Genomic DNA, 16,906 nt, shown 5'->3' on the forward strand with positions numbered 1-16,906 from the left:
AAGTGTGACAGAAGTTATTGACAGAAAAGGGTCTAAACTAGTCATTTGTCTCAGGAATTAATGGCAATTGTAAGTTTTCACACTAAAGACAAAAGCCAGATGTTAGTAGTAGTAGTTGATTTTTTGTCCAGAGTGAAAGAGGCTTCAGACACGAATGTGCAATACACACACTGCTGCCACTTATTTTTAATACCCCTTTTCCACCAAAATGAGTGTATATGCCCAGTTCTTTAAATGCTGGAAAGCCTGTTTAAAATAGGTGATAGACTCCTTTCCCATTGCCAGTATACCAGAGCTATGTACAGAGTGTTGCAGCAGAGAATTATGCCTTTTTCAACAAGGCAAAACAAAAAGTGCATGGAGGCCAGTGAAAATGTTACGGTGGTTAGTTCTTTTTTATATCACTTAATTTCAGTCTCTTAATCTCTGTGCAGACTAAACTTTGAAATAATGCAGATTATAACCTTTTACTCTAAAAACAAAAGTCAGATGTTAGTGAGTTTTAGTGGATTTTTTGTCCAATAGGAGCAGGGTTTAAGGTACAGTGCAGTACACACACACACTTCTCCCACTTTTCTCTAATTCACAGCGTCTGCAGATGGTGTTGGCATCCATATGGTTCGCTGTAGTACAAGAATTCTGTTGTGTTGTTGTGTGAGAACATCTTGACAAAGTAATAACATCATACATGGACATGGATTACCTTTGGCGCAGAGAGAGAGCCACTCTCTGAAGTCACTCATTGAACCCAATCATGCTTCAATAAGAAAAAAGCCACTGGAAGCTAATTAAGGGTTATTTTCCCCTCTGTACACAAACTCATTATGTAACAGAAATTGAAAGACACCCTGCAGATATGGTGGGAAACTGCAGTGCTGCTGAGAGCCCAACTGTCAACGCCACGGCAATAAAGCGGGGGAGGTGAGACAAGCCATGAAAGATGAGAGGGCACCTTGTGGGCCCTGTTGGCCGGACACTGGACAACGATGGGCACAGTCACTCACCGCTCCTCTTTCTTTTGGCAGATACACTCCCCAATAATCTCCTTGATTTCAGGATCCATGACCTTGTTGTAGCTGGCTGGCTTCACTCCCTGAGGAAGACGGAAATATAAACAAAACACTGAGGACATGCCATGAAAGGATACTGTGTTGATGAAAAATCATGACGAAGGAAAACAAAGGAAACAGTGTACAAGGATGTTTCTGCGATATTCCACGCCAAATTGTATCTTTTGAGTATCAGGCAATCACACCCTGTAGGCTTGTCAACACTGACAGAACACGGCAGCTGTAGTCAGTTTGAATCTATGTTAGCTGTGATGGATTCCAAAAAGCATAAAAGCATCCATAAAATGTCTCAAATCATTCCTGCAGCATAGCCAACTTTTCTTTATCCAAGCTCAGTATGTTCACCAAATTACAGCTAATGCACAACTTCCATCTCAATTCTCAGACACGACCTTGGTCAGTTTATTGGCGGGTGCATGTGCTGATTTGCACATTTAAGAGCACCCATCTACAGCTGTTCCATTGGTGAGGAGAAGTAGCGATTGCAAAGGTTACTGATGTTTTTTTTTGTTTTTTAAGATTACTGTTTGCATGTTTTGCTTTATTTAGAAGGAGAGACAGACAGGGAAAGCAGCAGATAGATGCTATAAGGACTCATCTTTCATAGTGCATACTGTACCCAGTGAGCTACCGGGCACCCTTTCCTGATGTTGTTTGTTTGTGAACTACAATTAGGACACAGTTGGACCTAATTACTATGGTATTTTGACTGTTAAAAACATCCTGTGCACATGGATGGACAGGGACGGCAAGAGTGATTTCAGAGGTTTCTAATGATGTTTTCATACTTTCTTCGAGTGTTACCTCTTTTCCATCAACATGGGACTGGTTCTGTTCTGTTTTTTTTTTTTGACCAAATATAAACACGTTCAGAACTAGAAAAGTTGGTTCTCAGGAGGAACCAAAAAAGCAGGCCTTTTCTTGACCTGTAGTGTGAAACGTGACAACATCAGTGGGCGTGTCATGTTCTACAGATTAGAAAGAGAGAGAGGCCATGCTTGTTTTTAGGGTAAGAACAAATATCTGTAATAACAGAGCTACTGCTACCACTGTTTACTTCCATTGAGCATTGCCCTCCATTGATTACACATCCTTGATTACAGTGGTTGCACTCAAAAACAGTGGAAATGCAGGCTGGTCAGGGTTACAAAAATCCTGAACAGAGCCTGTTTAAGAACCAGAGCTAATTTGGTGGAAAGGGGTGCGTGAGTGTTTCATACTCAATAGATTTTTATTGGAGTACCGCTTTTAAAAATGTTGGGATTTTGGGCAATACTACATTTCTTAGCTCAGCACTCAAACCACACTTTATGCATCTAAGTTAGAAAATATATGCATCCTCTGGATTCACATCCGTACCAATTATGCAGCTGCATGCTGCATGTACTCAGGGAGCAGTATAAAGCTATCAGGGTTTCTCTTTGATCAATCTCCTATTAATATCCTGCAGTGGTCCCTGTAGGGCACTCTAATATGCATACAGTAACAATGCAGAGAAAGGTATCTAGGGACAGCTGCACTGATGCTACCCGAGCATTATTATGGGCATAGAGGCATTCTCTTCTTCAACAGCAGGTGAAAGAGTCATCTCTCAGATTCCCACACTGCCAAGTCTCAAGTGTGGAAAATCAATACTCTTCATCAAATCAGAAAGACTATTATGACTTCAGACACTCCCTTATCTAAAAACAGTTTACAGTGGGGTTTGCTTGCAGAGAGCGACTCATTGAAATGGAATGGAATACAGCCTTTAGGCTTTATCTAAAAAACAAAGGAGATTTGGACTCCCTCTGTGACTCCATATGGCTCATTAGATTCTTCACCCAAGAAACAGAGCAGAGTAGATCATGTATTCTAAAAGAAAAAAAAGAAAAGCTGCATTTCTGCAATTAAAAACTCCCTTGACCTATTATGTTGTGAAGCAGCTAAAAGCATCCCCAACATCACTGTGCTCTATGTGACAGGTTCACAAAGCATGACCCTGAGGTATGACAAAGTGCACACTACAAGCAGTCTCCTTTAGAAGACTGTGGTATTAATGAGACTTTTTGCTGACAATGCTATATATATATGTGAGGAGAATATTTGTGACAGTTTTGTTATTGTATACAGTATGAGCTACAGCTCATGCACAATTAGCACAGGCTCTGTTCAATAAAAGCAAAATGTATTATTAGTATGTTGTCTCAGCTAATATTAAAGTTATTATATTATGCTTACACTTATCTGTGATCATTTTGGGCTACTAAACTACTACTAAAACTTTTACAGGAAGTCTACTATTTTTCCCTAAATATCTTACTTAATGAAACAAAAAGGAAAAATTTAAAGTATCTGGACTCACACTAGTGACTTTGCGGTATATCTGAGCAGCATTCTGACACTCGGAGTAGGGGTATTCTGAGGTGGCCATCTCTAGCATACACATGCCAAAGGCGTAGACATCCACAGCCTCATCATAATGTTCCTCATACATCTCTGGAGCCATGAACTCTGGGGTGCCTGAAGAGAGGAGAGTGCCCAATGGATACGTTATTTTCTACTTAATGTCTGTAAGCACCATTAATCTGCCAAGTTATATATTAAGTCTCTTACCTATGACGCTCTTGGCAAAGGAAGCTGCCTTGAGTGTCGCCAGTCCTAAATCCCCTATTTTGACTGAGCCTGTGGGTCCTGTGATAAAGATGTTGTCACATTTGAGGTCCCTGTGGATGATGGGGGGGGTCCTGGTATGGAGAAAGTGAAGGCCTTTCAGGATCTGTCTGCACCAGCTCCGCAGCACCTTTGGCTTCATTACTTTGAAACGCTTTAGATAGCTGTAGGAAGGAGATGGAAACAGATTATTAACTGACATTCATGCGAGTCACAAAATATATACATATTTTTACACAGATCCTGCGATACGGCTGCAACCATTAACCTTTATTATGCTGCCAATGCAATCTTGCCCATGTCGGTTATTTCAGTTATTATATTATTATATATTTTTAAAAACTGTCAATCTCTTTCCCATCAGGGTTGCCAACTCTCACACATCTGGCGTAAATGCCACACTTTTGGGCTCTGTCTGATGCTCTCAGGGCACCGAGGAAAATCTCAGACCAAAATACTGCAACAGCAGCAGTGTTGAACAATCATGTAATGCAGTGATTGACGATAACTCTAGAATACAGCTGGATATTTGACAACTGAGTCATATGTGCATAAACAGTGTTTCATTATCGCGGATCAAACAGCTGATGATCCGACAGCAGCATAGTGAGAGAGACAAACAGAGTGGAGCTTTTCCTCTCAGCACCAACATTTCTGAATGAACAAACAGACACATATTCAGTAGTGGAAAATGACTTCATTAGACTTCTACAGAATACTTTATTTTAGTTGAAAGTTTAGTCAGACTTTGGATAAAAGTATTAACAAACACTGGGACGCATCGCTCCGTGTCTCATCCAGCCACTCGTGCTGAGCTGAGCTGGCAGATGTAGTGATTTGGGGGCCTGGGGCCACAGGCACATTGCCTTATTTTCAACCTTTCTCTAAATGGAAATGTTGGCAGGCTGTTTGCAGCTAAAGAAGAAGTAGACCTACTCAAAACATTTTTATACTAATAAAAATGATGATTAGCACACAGCAGAAGTTCAAGTCAGAGTCCTGCAGTCAGGAGAGGTTGGCCTTTTATCAGCACAATGTACTTACATTTGTTTGTTGAAGATGGAGCTTTTCATTCCTATATCATGCTGGATAGTTTAATAAATAATGATGCATCATATGTTTATTACAGTGCAACATACCAAGGTAAAATGAAACCACCAAGTAAAGTATGAGGGCAAAAAAACAAAATAAAAAAAAGCAAAAAACAAAATAATCATTCATTAACCATAAGTGAGGTAAAATGGTCAATTAATCGTGATATTGATTTGAGTTCATATCGCCCAGCCCTACATGCCGGTGTTCTGGAAGTAAACAGGCATGACAGGCATGACATTAACACTACAGCATCATCCGCTAGTGTGACTTATACAATAACAAAGGCAGAACACAGCAATGACAATCATTTACAGTCCCCATTATATGGCAGCTGATCTCGTCTTCTGCCCGGGGGATAAGCAGTTCCTGAATCTCATTGTTTTCTGAATTTGCGGGCATTTTTTGGCTGCTGTTCTTCTTTTTGAATAAGCCACTGACTGCTGCTAGCTGCTCTTTGAATCGCCCACATGAGGTTGCAAGCATTGTACGTTGTCAAAATGTTACAACCTTTACATCTATGGTCCCCTCGTGCTGGCTGTCTCTCAACCTCGACAGACCTCAATTCGGCACTGTCACTACCTCTGTTGCCAGCTTAAAGATGAGAGAACTCTGTCCCCCAATTCTGCGATCGTGCCTTTTGATTGTGGCATGATGGTAAGATATTCCCACCTTGAGACGTCAGTGTAAAAGGGGCTACAGATGTTGATTTGGTGGTGTTACTACCTCCACTGCCAATTTTAAGAAGAGACCCCCCCCCCCCCACAAAAAAATCTGTGATGTTATCTTTCCATTTAATGTCTCACTTGAGTTATCTACTTTCAACAGTAAATTAGTAATTCCAACAGTACTCACGTTTTTAGCGTTCCTGACGTCATGAGTTCTGTCACTAGAACTATGCACTTCTTCCCTTTAAGGGACGACTCCCAAAAGTCATAGAAACGGACAATGTTGGGATGCTGAAGACCCTTCAGCATCTCTGCCTCCTCCTTAAAGCGCTGACGTTCCACTTTTGACAGCTTGCGATCCTTGGGAAAGATGACAGATGCAGAAGAAAGAATTAACTATGAAGCACTAATGAAAAGATATTTATAATAACATATTTGCTTCACTGAAACTACCAGATGGAAGAGGCCGTCACCTTGAAGGCACATTTCAAATTCATGCATCCAGCATGTTTGAGCAAGTGGGAAAGACAGAGTGTGTGAGAGGGGGGTTAGTTTCAGTCTGTGAGCCATATACTCATATGTCTCTAATTGGGCTATATGTATATCAAAGCTGACAACAGTAAGCAGGGTGTGTGTTTTGGAAGAATCCAGATCAGTGGCTTTATTTAGTAGTAGGAAGACTCAGCCTAAATATCATGCATATGGATGACATTTTAGGGATTTTTTAAAGTTTAAAATCAGTCAGATGTGACCCCTCACTTGCTTTAATTTATCCAGAAACACTGTGGAAAGAGACATTAAAATGGTGACTCTGTGGGGAGAATGGACCGACACATTAACATGGTCACACCCACGAGACACTGCAGCTAAAGGTTACGTGTCATCGATCTCCTTCATCTTTCTCCATCTCCCTCACTTGCTTGCTGACTCCCTCATCCGCTACCTTTTGCTCCTTTACCCCCTCCCCCCATATCTGCAATCCGTCTCTGCACCCCTAACACCAACCACTCCCTTCTCTATAACAAAACATCCCGCCGCACACACAAACACATCCTCACTCCCTCTCAATCCCCTCCCTCTTTAGTTCTCTGTCAGGCTGACCCCACTCTGAGAGCACCTTGCTTTAGATAGTGCCAAGGGGTTCACTGCGATTTCCCTTTTTTAAACCACCACAGCAACGACTTACGTAACATACACGTACATACACTCAGCACTGAGTATGGACTGGAAGCACGACCCCACCCCTCTCGGAGACGGACGACAGTGACGGAGGAATGCGATGAACACAACCTAGCGAGATCTAATCTATTTAATTATTCAGCCACAGTGAGCTCCCTGTGGGATGACACTGCAGAACAAATATCAGCCTGAATAACCTAAAAAACTAACAATGAAGCAAGATGTGCTGTGATGCAATGTGTTGAGGGGTGAAGTGATATGATGATAAAGCATGGTGCGGGAGTGAGTGTAAATGTGGTGTATTAGGTTTTGTGTGCAAGTGTGTGGGGGGTGGGGATTTTCACTGCACTCTTCTAAAGTCCCATGAATAATTCAGTTCTGCAGAAAACCTTCTCTAGTGAGGCGAGCTGAGCAATGGAGGGCTGGGGCCGCCCAAGTTGGGCTGGGTTATCCCCATGTGCTCTTTGCTGCACAAGAGCAGCACGTGGACTGAAGTTTACCTGAACCCCAGGTCAAAAGGAAGAAAGAGACAGCAAGCAAATTTTAACCCTTGAGCACTGCAGCTGTCCTTCCTTTAGGCGGCACTTGTCTCTTCCCCCCATATTACTGTTTCATCTTTCTTCTTCCCTCCTCCTCTCATCATCTCTGCGCTCATCTTTCAGGAATCCTAGTGCTGTTTTTAAATAACCCCACCACAGAGTGTTCCCCAAGTCCCAATCACACACCTCCATTTGCTCTCCCACTTCTGTTTTCCCTCACAGCAGACACTGGGGCTTCTGCATAATTCAGAAACCACATGTAGGCTCAGAGGTGTTGTGCACAGCATGGAGAGATACACAGACAGATACATATGCACTCTGAGACACTGGAAGAATGTCATTCCCAAGATACACATACCAGACAAAGGATATCACAAAGGCATCAGTACATATGATTTGTTAATGCTTCATAGATACAGTGAGGGATCTGAGCTTTTAACAAGCGTGACTCATTACATTACATTTAAAATATGTATTGCTGCAAACAGATCGGTCTAGTGTTTGTATGCATGTTTTCAGAATCTTATCAAGTCCACACTGTACACATGGCTAAAGAAAAGACTCAGCTGCTGGAGCCACCCAGGCGAGGTTAAACACACACATAGAAAGCCATACTAGGCTGCAGCGACAGGAAAATAGATTGTGACATTAGCAGGAAGCAATCTATAAAGCTGTGCTCGACTCTGCTGCCACCCACTACATCTGTGTGCTGGACTATATTAGTTCTCCAGCTCTGGCAGCTCATACAGAGACACGGATATATCAGACCAGGTAACAGATTAAACCATTAGTCCTGGGAACATTGCTGCCTAATATGGCATGTAATTGCAAAAATATGTGTTCAAATCAGGCTCCTGGCATAGCGTCACATGTTGTCTTTAATGCATGCTGTCCATTTAGGAAGAAAGTGTCCTTATTGTGGAAAGATGGCTATCAGCTCAGCTACTTTACATGGGAATCTAAATAGATACAATTCAGCTTTAAGGCTGCAGTTCCCAGTTACAGGCGCTGATGTGATTTCATGGCTCTAGCAGTCTCCCTGTACCCTCCATGGGTAGAGTATGGCAAAAAAAAACCTACCTTAGCTTGGAATTTAAATTACACTGTGTTCACCTATGCTACAGAATGTACGGTATGTGCTGGTAGATGGTATCGCCGCAGGTGCCTTCCAGTGCCAGAAAAATAGACATTTTGTTTTCTTCATCAGTACAGCTCCTTGCCAAGCCAAATTTAAGGTCCAGTATTCATTTATACTTGTTAAACCATACATTTTGAGCTTCTAAGTGCAACATACTGAATAACGAAACTACTGTGCCATTAATAAAACTTTGATACATAAATAGCTTTGATTATTTTAGAATGTAATGTGGCCCTTTTAATGAAAAAAAAAACAAAAAAAAACAGGAAGCTAGTCTGTGTAATGCAGTCAGAATCACTAATACCTTAGTTAATGGCCTGTCAAACTCATACAGAGAGCATAAAAAAGAGCATTGCACAATAAATCTGTCAACAAAATACTTTTGGAGTATGCAGCTCTCCAACAGTCACAAGTACTCTGATAGCATGTCAGATTATTTACCGTTTAATTGAAATTTCTGCCATGAACAGAAGCTTAAAAAACGTGTTATTCTCAAACAACATCACAAACACTGTGTGCAGACACACATTGCAGGCACAGCTGTGTGTAGACAGGTGAGTCAAAACATCGTATCACTGACAGCAGAATGACACAGACCATCTTTCCTGCAGAGATTGCACTTTTTGCATGATAAAAAAATGCAGCAAGGTACCACAGGGATTGGGGGGGCTACATCAGGATGAGTGTCTACTATTGATTATCCACTAATAGAATCAGACTGCCCCTTGTGGAGAGGCTGTTGGGCTAAAGAGTGTTAAGGCAAGCCAAGTCTCTGGAGCATCAATCTAAGAAACATCTGACAGACTCACAAACACACACAATTGGGTGATAGATGATGATGGTGTCCTCAAGGGGAGAAAACTTTTGAAGCTCAAAACTTATGGGTAGTGCTTTATTAACAATAACTCCCATCTGTCATCTCACACACACACACACACAAATTATCAACCACAAATAGCTTTAAAAATGCTAAAAGGTGAGTCATGACATTTATCAAGATGAATTCTTCATTCACATCTCATAACTGAAACTACTTGCCCCACATTAAAGGTGTGAATAATTTTACATAAGACTTTAGCCTAGAAAGATACAGACACATTTTGGTAGGCTTAGAAACGATAAATAGACAACAATCCGTTTCTATTAAATCAGTTTATTAAACTAAAATGACGGAAACAAAATAACGGATTGCTATAAATACTTAGAAAATCAAAACCAAGTTGATAGTTCATTCTTGATATTCTGAATATGGGAAAGAAAAAAAATTCAGTTGATTAGTCTCTTGTATTAATGGGCCTTAATGAAGGTTATCAGAAAACTATATTTCAACAAATTTTGGTGGGTACTGTTACCTATTTGTGTGTTGCTGCATTTACAAATTGTTAGGGAAAAAAAAGCTCTATTACAAAATCCTTATTTAACTAAAAAAAAAGTTACCTTTCTGATGAAATGAGTGAGGCAAGAATCAAATGCCTTTTTTTAAGTCACAGTTTCTATTGAAATTTTTGAATGAAGATTCATGTGTCTGTCATCATATTTTACAATGTCATCACCCTTAAAAAACAAACAAGAAGCAAAAAACATAAAAACAAAAAACTTGTGGTGTGAGATTTTTTATGGTGTGCTATCAAAAAGACAGTGCTGTCAACTTTTTTGTGGTTTCCATATAAAACTTGGTAAAATTATTTCAATGTTTGTATCAGAATTTATTTTATCTTTTTTTTTACATTTGCAACAAATTTTAACAATATTGTGATAACACTGGTGACTGTGCTAATTTTGGTTAATGTTATTGTGCTATTATAAAGGAAATAATAAATGAAGCTTCAAATTAATTGGTACAGCCCTAAAATCAACAGTCTTTTCCTTCGACTTAATGTTCTTTAGTTAACACACAACATAAAAGAGAAAAGGCCAGTGGCAAAGCTCAGAGATAACGACTACAGGCTTTATTCTATAGTAAGAAATCTTAGGACCATAATGCTTTTGGACATTGGCCCGGATGGATCTATAAAATGACCAAGCAGCTGACCAAAGTTAGTCTAGACATCATCCAGTCTGTTTAATCCAGTGCTTCTTTTTCTCACAGAGTCCCTGAGACAGAATAGTTCACCGGTTCTTACTTAATATTTAAATCTCTAAAATCAGTCAACCGACGAGATTCAAAACCGGATGACTGAACTTATCAGGAGAGCAACAGGTTTCACCATGAGTCCTAATTATGGCAGACAAATTACAAACACTCCAAAAAGAAAATCAGTTTCAACTTGGTCTCTCTCTACAGCTTTGTGTTCCTAATTACAATTTCTTCCTACTCCCATTAACTTGGCCTCATCTTGATCCTTAGTTAACAAGGAGCAGATTAGCTTCATTTGGGCTTAGTAACAATAGTGTGACAGCGATTTGTATTTTAACAACTTGTCAACAGCCTCTACTATAAATCTAGACAGCTAAACCCAGTGTGCTCGATATGTGTCACAACTCTTAGCTAAGGAGATTAACAAAGAAAATATTTCACACCAGGATGTACTTATAAAACAAACTAAAACCGGACTTTGTTGAAATCATAAAGACAATGAAATGGTAGGCCAGTACAGATTTTCACACACTCACACACTCACACACACACACACACACACACACACACACACACACACACACACACACACACACACACACACACACACACACACACACACTGTGGCCACACTAAAACCACAGAGCAACCAGGCCTTAGTATGGCATTTTAACACTGCAATGAAAATCTTAGGTTCAGTCACAATGATAATTTGATGCTTTATTGATTCATGCTGGATGATTCTGTTCACTGGACGTCAGAATGATACAGCACACCACCCCTGAAAGCTGTGTCTTATTCACCGCTTTTTTTAGACACTTCAACAATAAATCATGGGACATGAACCCTGGCTGCCAGCTGAAGGAGGTATGCTAAATTACTTGGCCATCCTGCCACGCTCTGCACCCATCTTCAATAACAAATGACTTGCAGTGCTTCCGCTGCCGTAACAAAAGCTGGTGCAGGGCGAGCCATGAGCCAGCAGACTGCCCACAGCTGAATAGTGTCCCATCAGTCAGGACTGCAGGAGAATGTGGCCAGCAGCAGCTGTGCTGGTCCCTCTGTTATCTCTGTTTCAATGTTACCCTGACATGCGGCCACTCCACACGCAAGCTGTGCTAATTGGCACACTGGCACTCAGGGTGGCACAGGATCACATTTTAAATGAGAAAGAGCTGGTAAGACTGCTGTAAGACTAAGAAGAGAGAAAAAATGTGCATGCATCGCCAAGCCTTGTCAAGGAGAAGACTGAAAGTCAGGAACACCATCGAAGACGACAAGCCACGTATTATAATAAGACAACAGTGAAAATCAACCTATGGCTAATTGACCTCTCTACTGTTTGGGTGTGAAGGGAGTGAGCTGAGAAAGATGAGGGAGAGGCTATGTGGAGGCGACATATGACAAACAGAAGTTCCCTTAAGTGTGAGTAAAGAAGGCAAAGTATTACATCAGAGCTGCCCTTATGACTACAATTAACAGTAAGTGGACCATGGTGAAAGTTTGTTGTACAGGAGGTTAAGTGTAAAACTGTGTCTGGCTGATTGTGACCGCGAGTTAGCCAATGTGGATTAGCCCATACAAACCTCCTGTAAACCTCTTTCCTGTCACAGACTAAATGCGTGGGCTGACAAACAAACAGCTCTTTGACACAGAGATAAAGACACAGAAATTTCCGATTACACACTTGCCTCCTCAATAGACTAATGCTTCTTATGCAATGGCCATGATGACAACTGCTGACTGATCACATTTTTTGTTTTGAGCCTAAATGACCCTGGATTTCTTAGGAAAATGCTAATTACAGTATGAGTTTCTATGAATCAGATAAATACCTGTTAGTGTCAGCCAATTATTCATTTTTCCTTAGATAGACACTTAGAAAACGATAGTCTAAAGAAAGATGTAGGGCTGAGTATTGGCATCCGAAACCTTTAAGGTATCAACAGAGTTAACCCACTTCTGGGGAATACAGAAACTTCTCCAGTCAAACAATACCTGCATTTGATCCTTTTTGCAGCTCTAGGAAGAAATTACTATTTGCATGGTTTTACTCTCAGGCAATCACCACAAGCATACTTCATTCCTGAAAGCATCATTACGCAACTTTTGTTGGTTGTTGAGTCTCATTGCCAGAGATATATAATAAAAATATTTAACAGTTTAACTTAATTATCAATGCTGACTGCAACAGAAATAATAAGATAAAAGGGAATTTGTCATTTATAAAATTGACGAGTAATTCATGTTCAATAATTACTAAACAAAAAAGCCTTTAAAATTAAATTCATCATTCATAAATTATTAATAGTCTATATAGTAAATAAGTATATAAGTATACTATAAGTATATATATATTTAGTCTACATAAAGACTGTAGATGGCAACATGGTAAAATCGTGATTTCCCGTAGCCTAATGTGTCGTTACATTGCTTGCTCTATCTATCCATCCAACAATCCAAAACCCCAAAACATTACACAAATAACATAAACCAGAGAAAGGAAGAAAAGCATCTCAATTTAAAAGCTGGCACCACAAAATGTTTGGCATTTTTGCAATTCGATTTAAACAACTGATTAATCGACTAATCTTGTCAGCACTAAAGCCAATATATGCACTAAAGCCAATACAGGCCTGTCAGTGTATTGGCTGGGCTCCAATTTTAGAGGCTCAGCGAAACAGAGAAAGAGTCAGACTGAGGGAGGAGTCCCCTGGTGTCCTAATAACTGCCAAAGAAAAACAGCAAAGAAAGCTGACATATGAAACAAACTTTTAAAACATTACCCTCCAGGGGCAAAGTAGAGGGATTATTTCACACAGAAAATGCCACATATTCAATAACTTTGAGTACTGTTAAGGACGTCATCTCCTGACTAAACTGGCTACAAGACAAGATGCCCAAACTGTAACACAACCTCCACTACACAATATTCTGCTAGAGATCTTTGTGTTTTGATCAGATGCAAACAGTAAACAGATCACTTAACCTCCTACTCCCTGTTAACAAAGTCACTGGGGTAGACAGGTGGGTTGATTAGTTGGTTGGTTAGTTAGTTTTTAATTCTGTGTCATTCAATTTCGGGCCCATCCCATATGGGATTTACAACACCCCATCATAATTTAAAGCTCGAGTCATCTTCCTGTTTTACAGATATCAGCAAAAACTAAAATGTAGGTACATAAAATAAAATAATTTACAAAAAAATATATGACCAATATTCCTTAAAAAATGAATTGTATAATAAAAAATACATTTTGCAAATTTCTTATATTCAGAGTACCCTGATTAAAACTGGTCTCACTGATACACCTCATCAGTAGCGCATAATCTAAACTATATTTATCCTTCATTGTGATTCTACAGTCAAGCAGCAAATACTTAAAAAGGGCAAGTTTTCCTAACTATTTCCATTTCAAATTAACAAGACTTCATGGTAGACAGTAGGCAGTGTTAACTAATGTGTCCAGCAGAACCTGAGGCACAACAGCTGGTGGTGAAATCTTCAACACAAACCCTCTGCACAGACACCAAACATCCGTGCCTAATGGTAACACACAGATACTAAAGACCCATTGTAAAAACCACAGAATAGCAAATACAGATAGCTATGAATCGCTGTGGTGCTACGATACCAAGGGTGGAAATTTCACCAAGCTGCTCGAGACAAATATTAACAAATGTGTTTAATACCCATGCAAAGCCTAGTGAAGCCAGCGTGGACTGTTGCAGGCCAGAAAGTGACTGTTTGGAGGGTGGGCAGACTTGCACATGTGCCCCTTTTCCCACATCACTGATGATGAGGGTAAGAGCTGAGACAAGGGAGAGAAGAGTGGTGTGCTTAATAGTAGCAACGTCCTGAGCTGAACTGGGCGGCCCAGCCAAACCCCCTCCCTGGACCGTTTCATCAGTCGCTGCAGTGTGGGGGAACAGAGCCAGAGAGACAGCCTTGATTCAGCATAATGCCATGACCCAGACTAAACACCACACAGGCAAAACCCAAGTAAGGTAAAAGCAGCCTTTTTTCTTAATGTCCGAAGCATCTTTACCAAAACTTTTCCAGGTCATCAATAATAAAAACAATTTCAAGAATGGTGTGTTAAATGCATCACTGCCAGCTGTTAGTGCAACTACCAGCCTATTTCAGGGTTGCCGTAGGTAAAAAGACAGCATAGCAGAAGGAGTTTCTATATTAACAGTACTGGCCAATGAAATTATAATTCCTAACTAACAAGGTGCTGTAATATTTATCAGGTTTGACAGCAGACTGAATATGAGATAACTCCTGCAGGATGAAGAAACCAATGACTAAGATTAGTGTCAAGGTACTGGTGTAACAGACCAATAGCTACCCTTAGGAGGATCCACTGAAGTATTTTAACAAATGCCAGATCAACAGATCACTTTGCATTTCTCCCCAATTTTTGTTATATTTTGCTGATGGTAAGCATATTATCATAAACTCAATTTTTGTAAAAGTCAACCCAATGCAGCATCACCACAAATTGCAGCTTCTTAAGTGACCACAGCAACTCTCTGACACAGTTGAATATGATCAGCTTCATAAAGGATGCACTCAGTACTCCAACACTATTTTAATTGTAAATTTCATGCAACCTAACAACAGCATGTGCTTCATATCTGGGTCCTCATGCATTAACTTAATTGTGTCAATGTATTTTCCATTACGCTAAATAGATTAAGGTTTAGTAGGTCACACCTTCGGTACCACTTTTGCCTCACTAAAAGCCAGGGAAAACTGTGCAAGTATGTGCGTACACATACACACTGAAAACCCTTAGACTGTTCAACCTCATATAGCCATGCCAGTTGACAATGCTTTAAGTATGGATATCGCTTCAAAGAAGTTTTAAATTTTAAAACATGAATGCTTCACACACATCTTCAACCCATCAGCACAGAATATCTGTATAATACAGCACAGTTTATAAGTGGGATACCAAGATTAAAGTGACCAATTCAGTTTTGACCAAATATCTCCCCTTCAGTTATGACGTTGAATAACGGCCAGAAAATATGATCTAACTGAAGCTGACCGTTGACTTTTTTTAACATACAATTTTGTAATAATTAGTAAATTAATTAGTAAATTAATTCTTTAGCTATGGCCAAATACATGTTCAGCCAGGTCACAGTGAGGTCACAGTGATCTTGAACTTAACCACTGAAACATAGCAAGTTCATTATTGTGTTCGAAGTAATTCCCTCAAGGTGTTCTTGAAATATCACATTCACAAGAATGAGACAGACAAGGTTATAGTGGCCTTGACATTTGACTACCAGAATAAAATCAGTTCATCCTTGAGTAAAAGTGGACGCTTGTGCCAAATTTGAAAAAAAAATCCCTCAAGGGGTTCTTGAGATATCCTATTCATGTGAACAGGATGGATGGACAGACAACCTGAAAATATTACAGCTCCAAGCCACAGATGTCACAGGTGCAGAGACATAAAAATTCAGAGCTAAACTACGTTCATCTATCCAATAGCCCCTGAACATAAGAGGCTTTGCATATAAAATGAGCTGTCATCATAAATTTTAACAGTCTAGAGTTAAACTCAAACTGTTAAACTGTGTGGCCACTTGTTTTTCTCTTGTTATTACGTAAATAGCTTGGTGATGCAGAGGTCAACTAGAGTGTGTATACTAAAAGTAACCCTTGTCTTCATACCACAGAGCCTACAGTAACTAAGCAGGGGGCCTTCATACAAATAACCTCCTTAAATTCCAAAAGGGATTACTAATCCTAATGAGATGTTGTGACACTTTCTATTGTTGGGGAGGGACGAGGGAGGTCAAAGACCATTTAGTGAAATTCATCAGTTTAAGGTTCGACTGCAGGAGAGTGTGTGTGTCTCTATTGTCTATTATCATCAGTGAAGGCAATAATGTAAATCGGGCAGATGTGCAGGCACAGCGCACACAATTTCAGATTTTGACCACTTGATCAAATGTTTGTTAAGTCAAAATAAGGGTGCACACAGGGATGCAAGAGGTCAGATTGCTTAAACATTATTGGCAAACAGTAATGCAGAGGTGGAACAATTAGGCGATTAACAGAAATTTAATCTGCAACTATTTTAATCAGCAATTAATCATTTCGGTCACCTGAGTGTCACTGAGTTTTGGACAGGTTGGACTGTTTAAAACAAAACAAGACATCTAAACTTCACTAGGAAAATTTCATTGCCTTTTTAAATATATATATATTTTTTTTTTTTTTTTCTGGCATTATATGGACCGAACTTTTAGAAAACATTTTTCACAGAAATTGTTAGTCAATATCCTACTGTAATGTACTGTTAAAGGGGAAAGGTCTCAATATGAAAACACATGCCAAACACAGTCAGAAATGCACTGGCAAAGAGGAACAGTAGGTCTACATTGATCCTCAACAAAACCAACCACAAAACAGAACTGGAATTTGCTTAACAGCAATACAAACTGTGGTCTTAAAAGTGACAAAAACA

General features: G+C 39.8%; 1 protein-coding gene across 1 annotated transcript in view; it reads right to left on the reverse strand.

Moving 5' to 3' along the window:
* The window catches only part of LOC121946553 (serine/threonine-protein kinase WNK2), a 51,417-nt gene that overhangs the window by 26,195 nt on the left and 8,316 nt on the right, over positions 1-16,906 (reverse strand). Inside the window, 4 exon segments of the mRNA XM_042491162.1 lie at positions 1,005-1,093; positions 3,415-3,572; positions 3,666-3,886; positions 5,670-5,842. Coding sequence (XP_042347096.1) covers positions 1,005-1,093; positions 3,415-3,572; positions 3,666-3,886; positions 5,670-5,842 — 641 coding nt within the window.

Source organism: Plectropomus leopardus, chromosome 8, assembly GCF_008729295.1.
Source record: "Plectropomus leopardus isolate mb chromosome 8, YSFRI_Pleo_2.0, whole genome shotgun sequence".
Lineage (NCBI taxonomy): Eukaryota > Metazoa > Chordata > Actinopteri > Perciformes > Serranidae > Plectropomus > Plectropomus leopardus.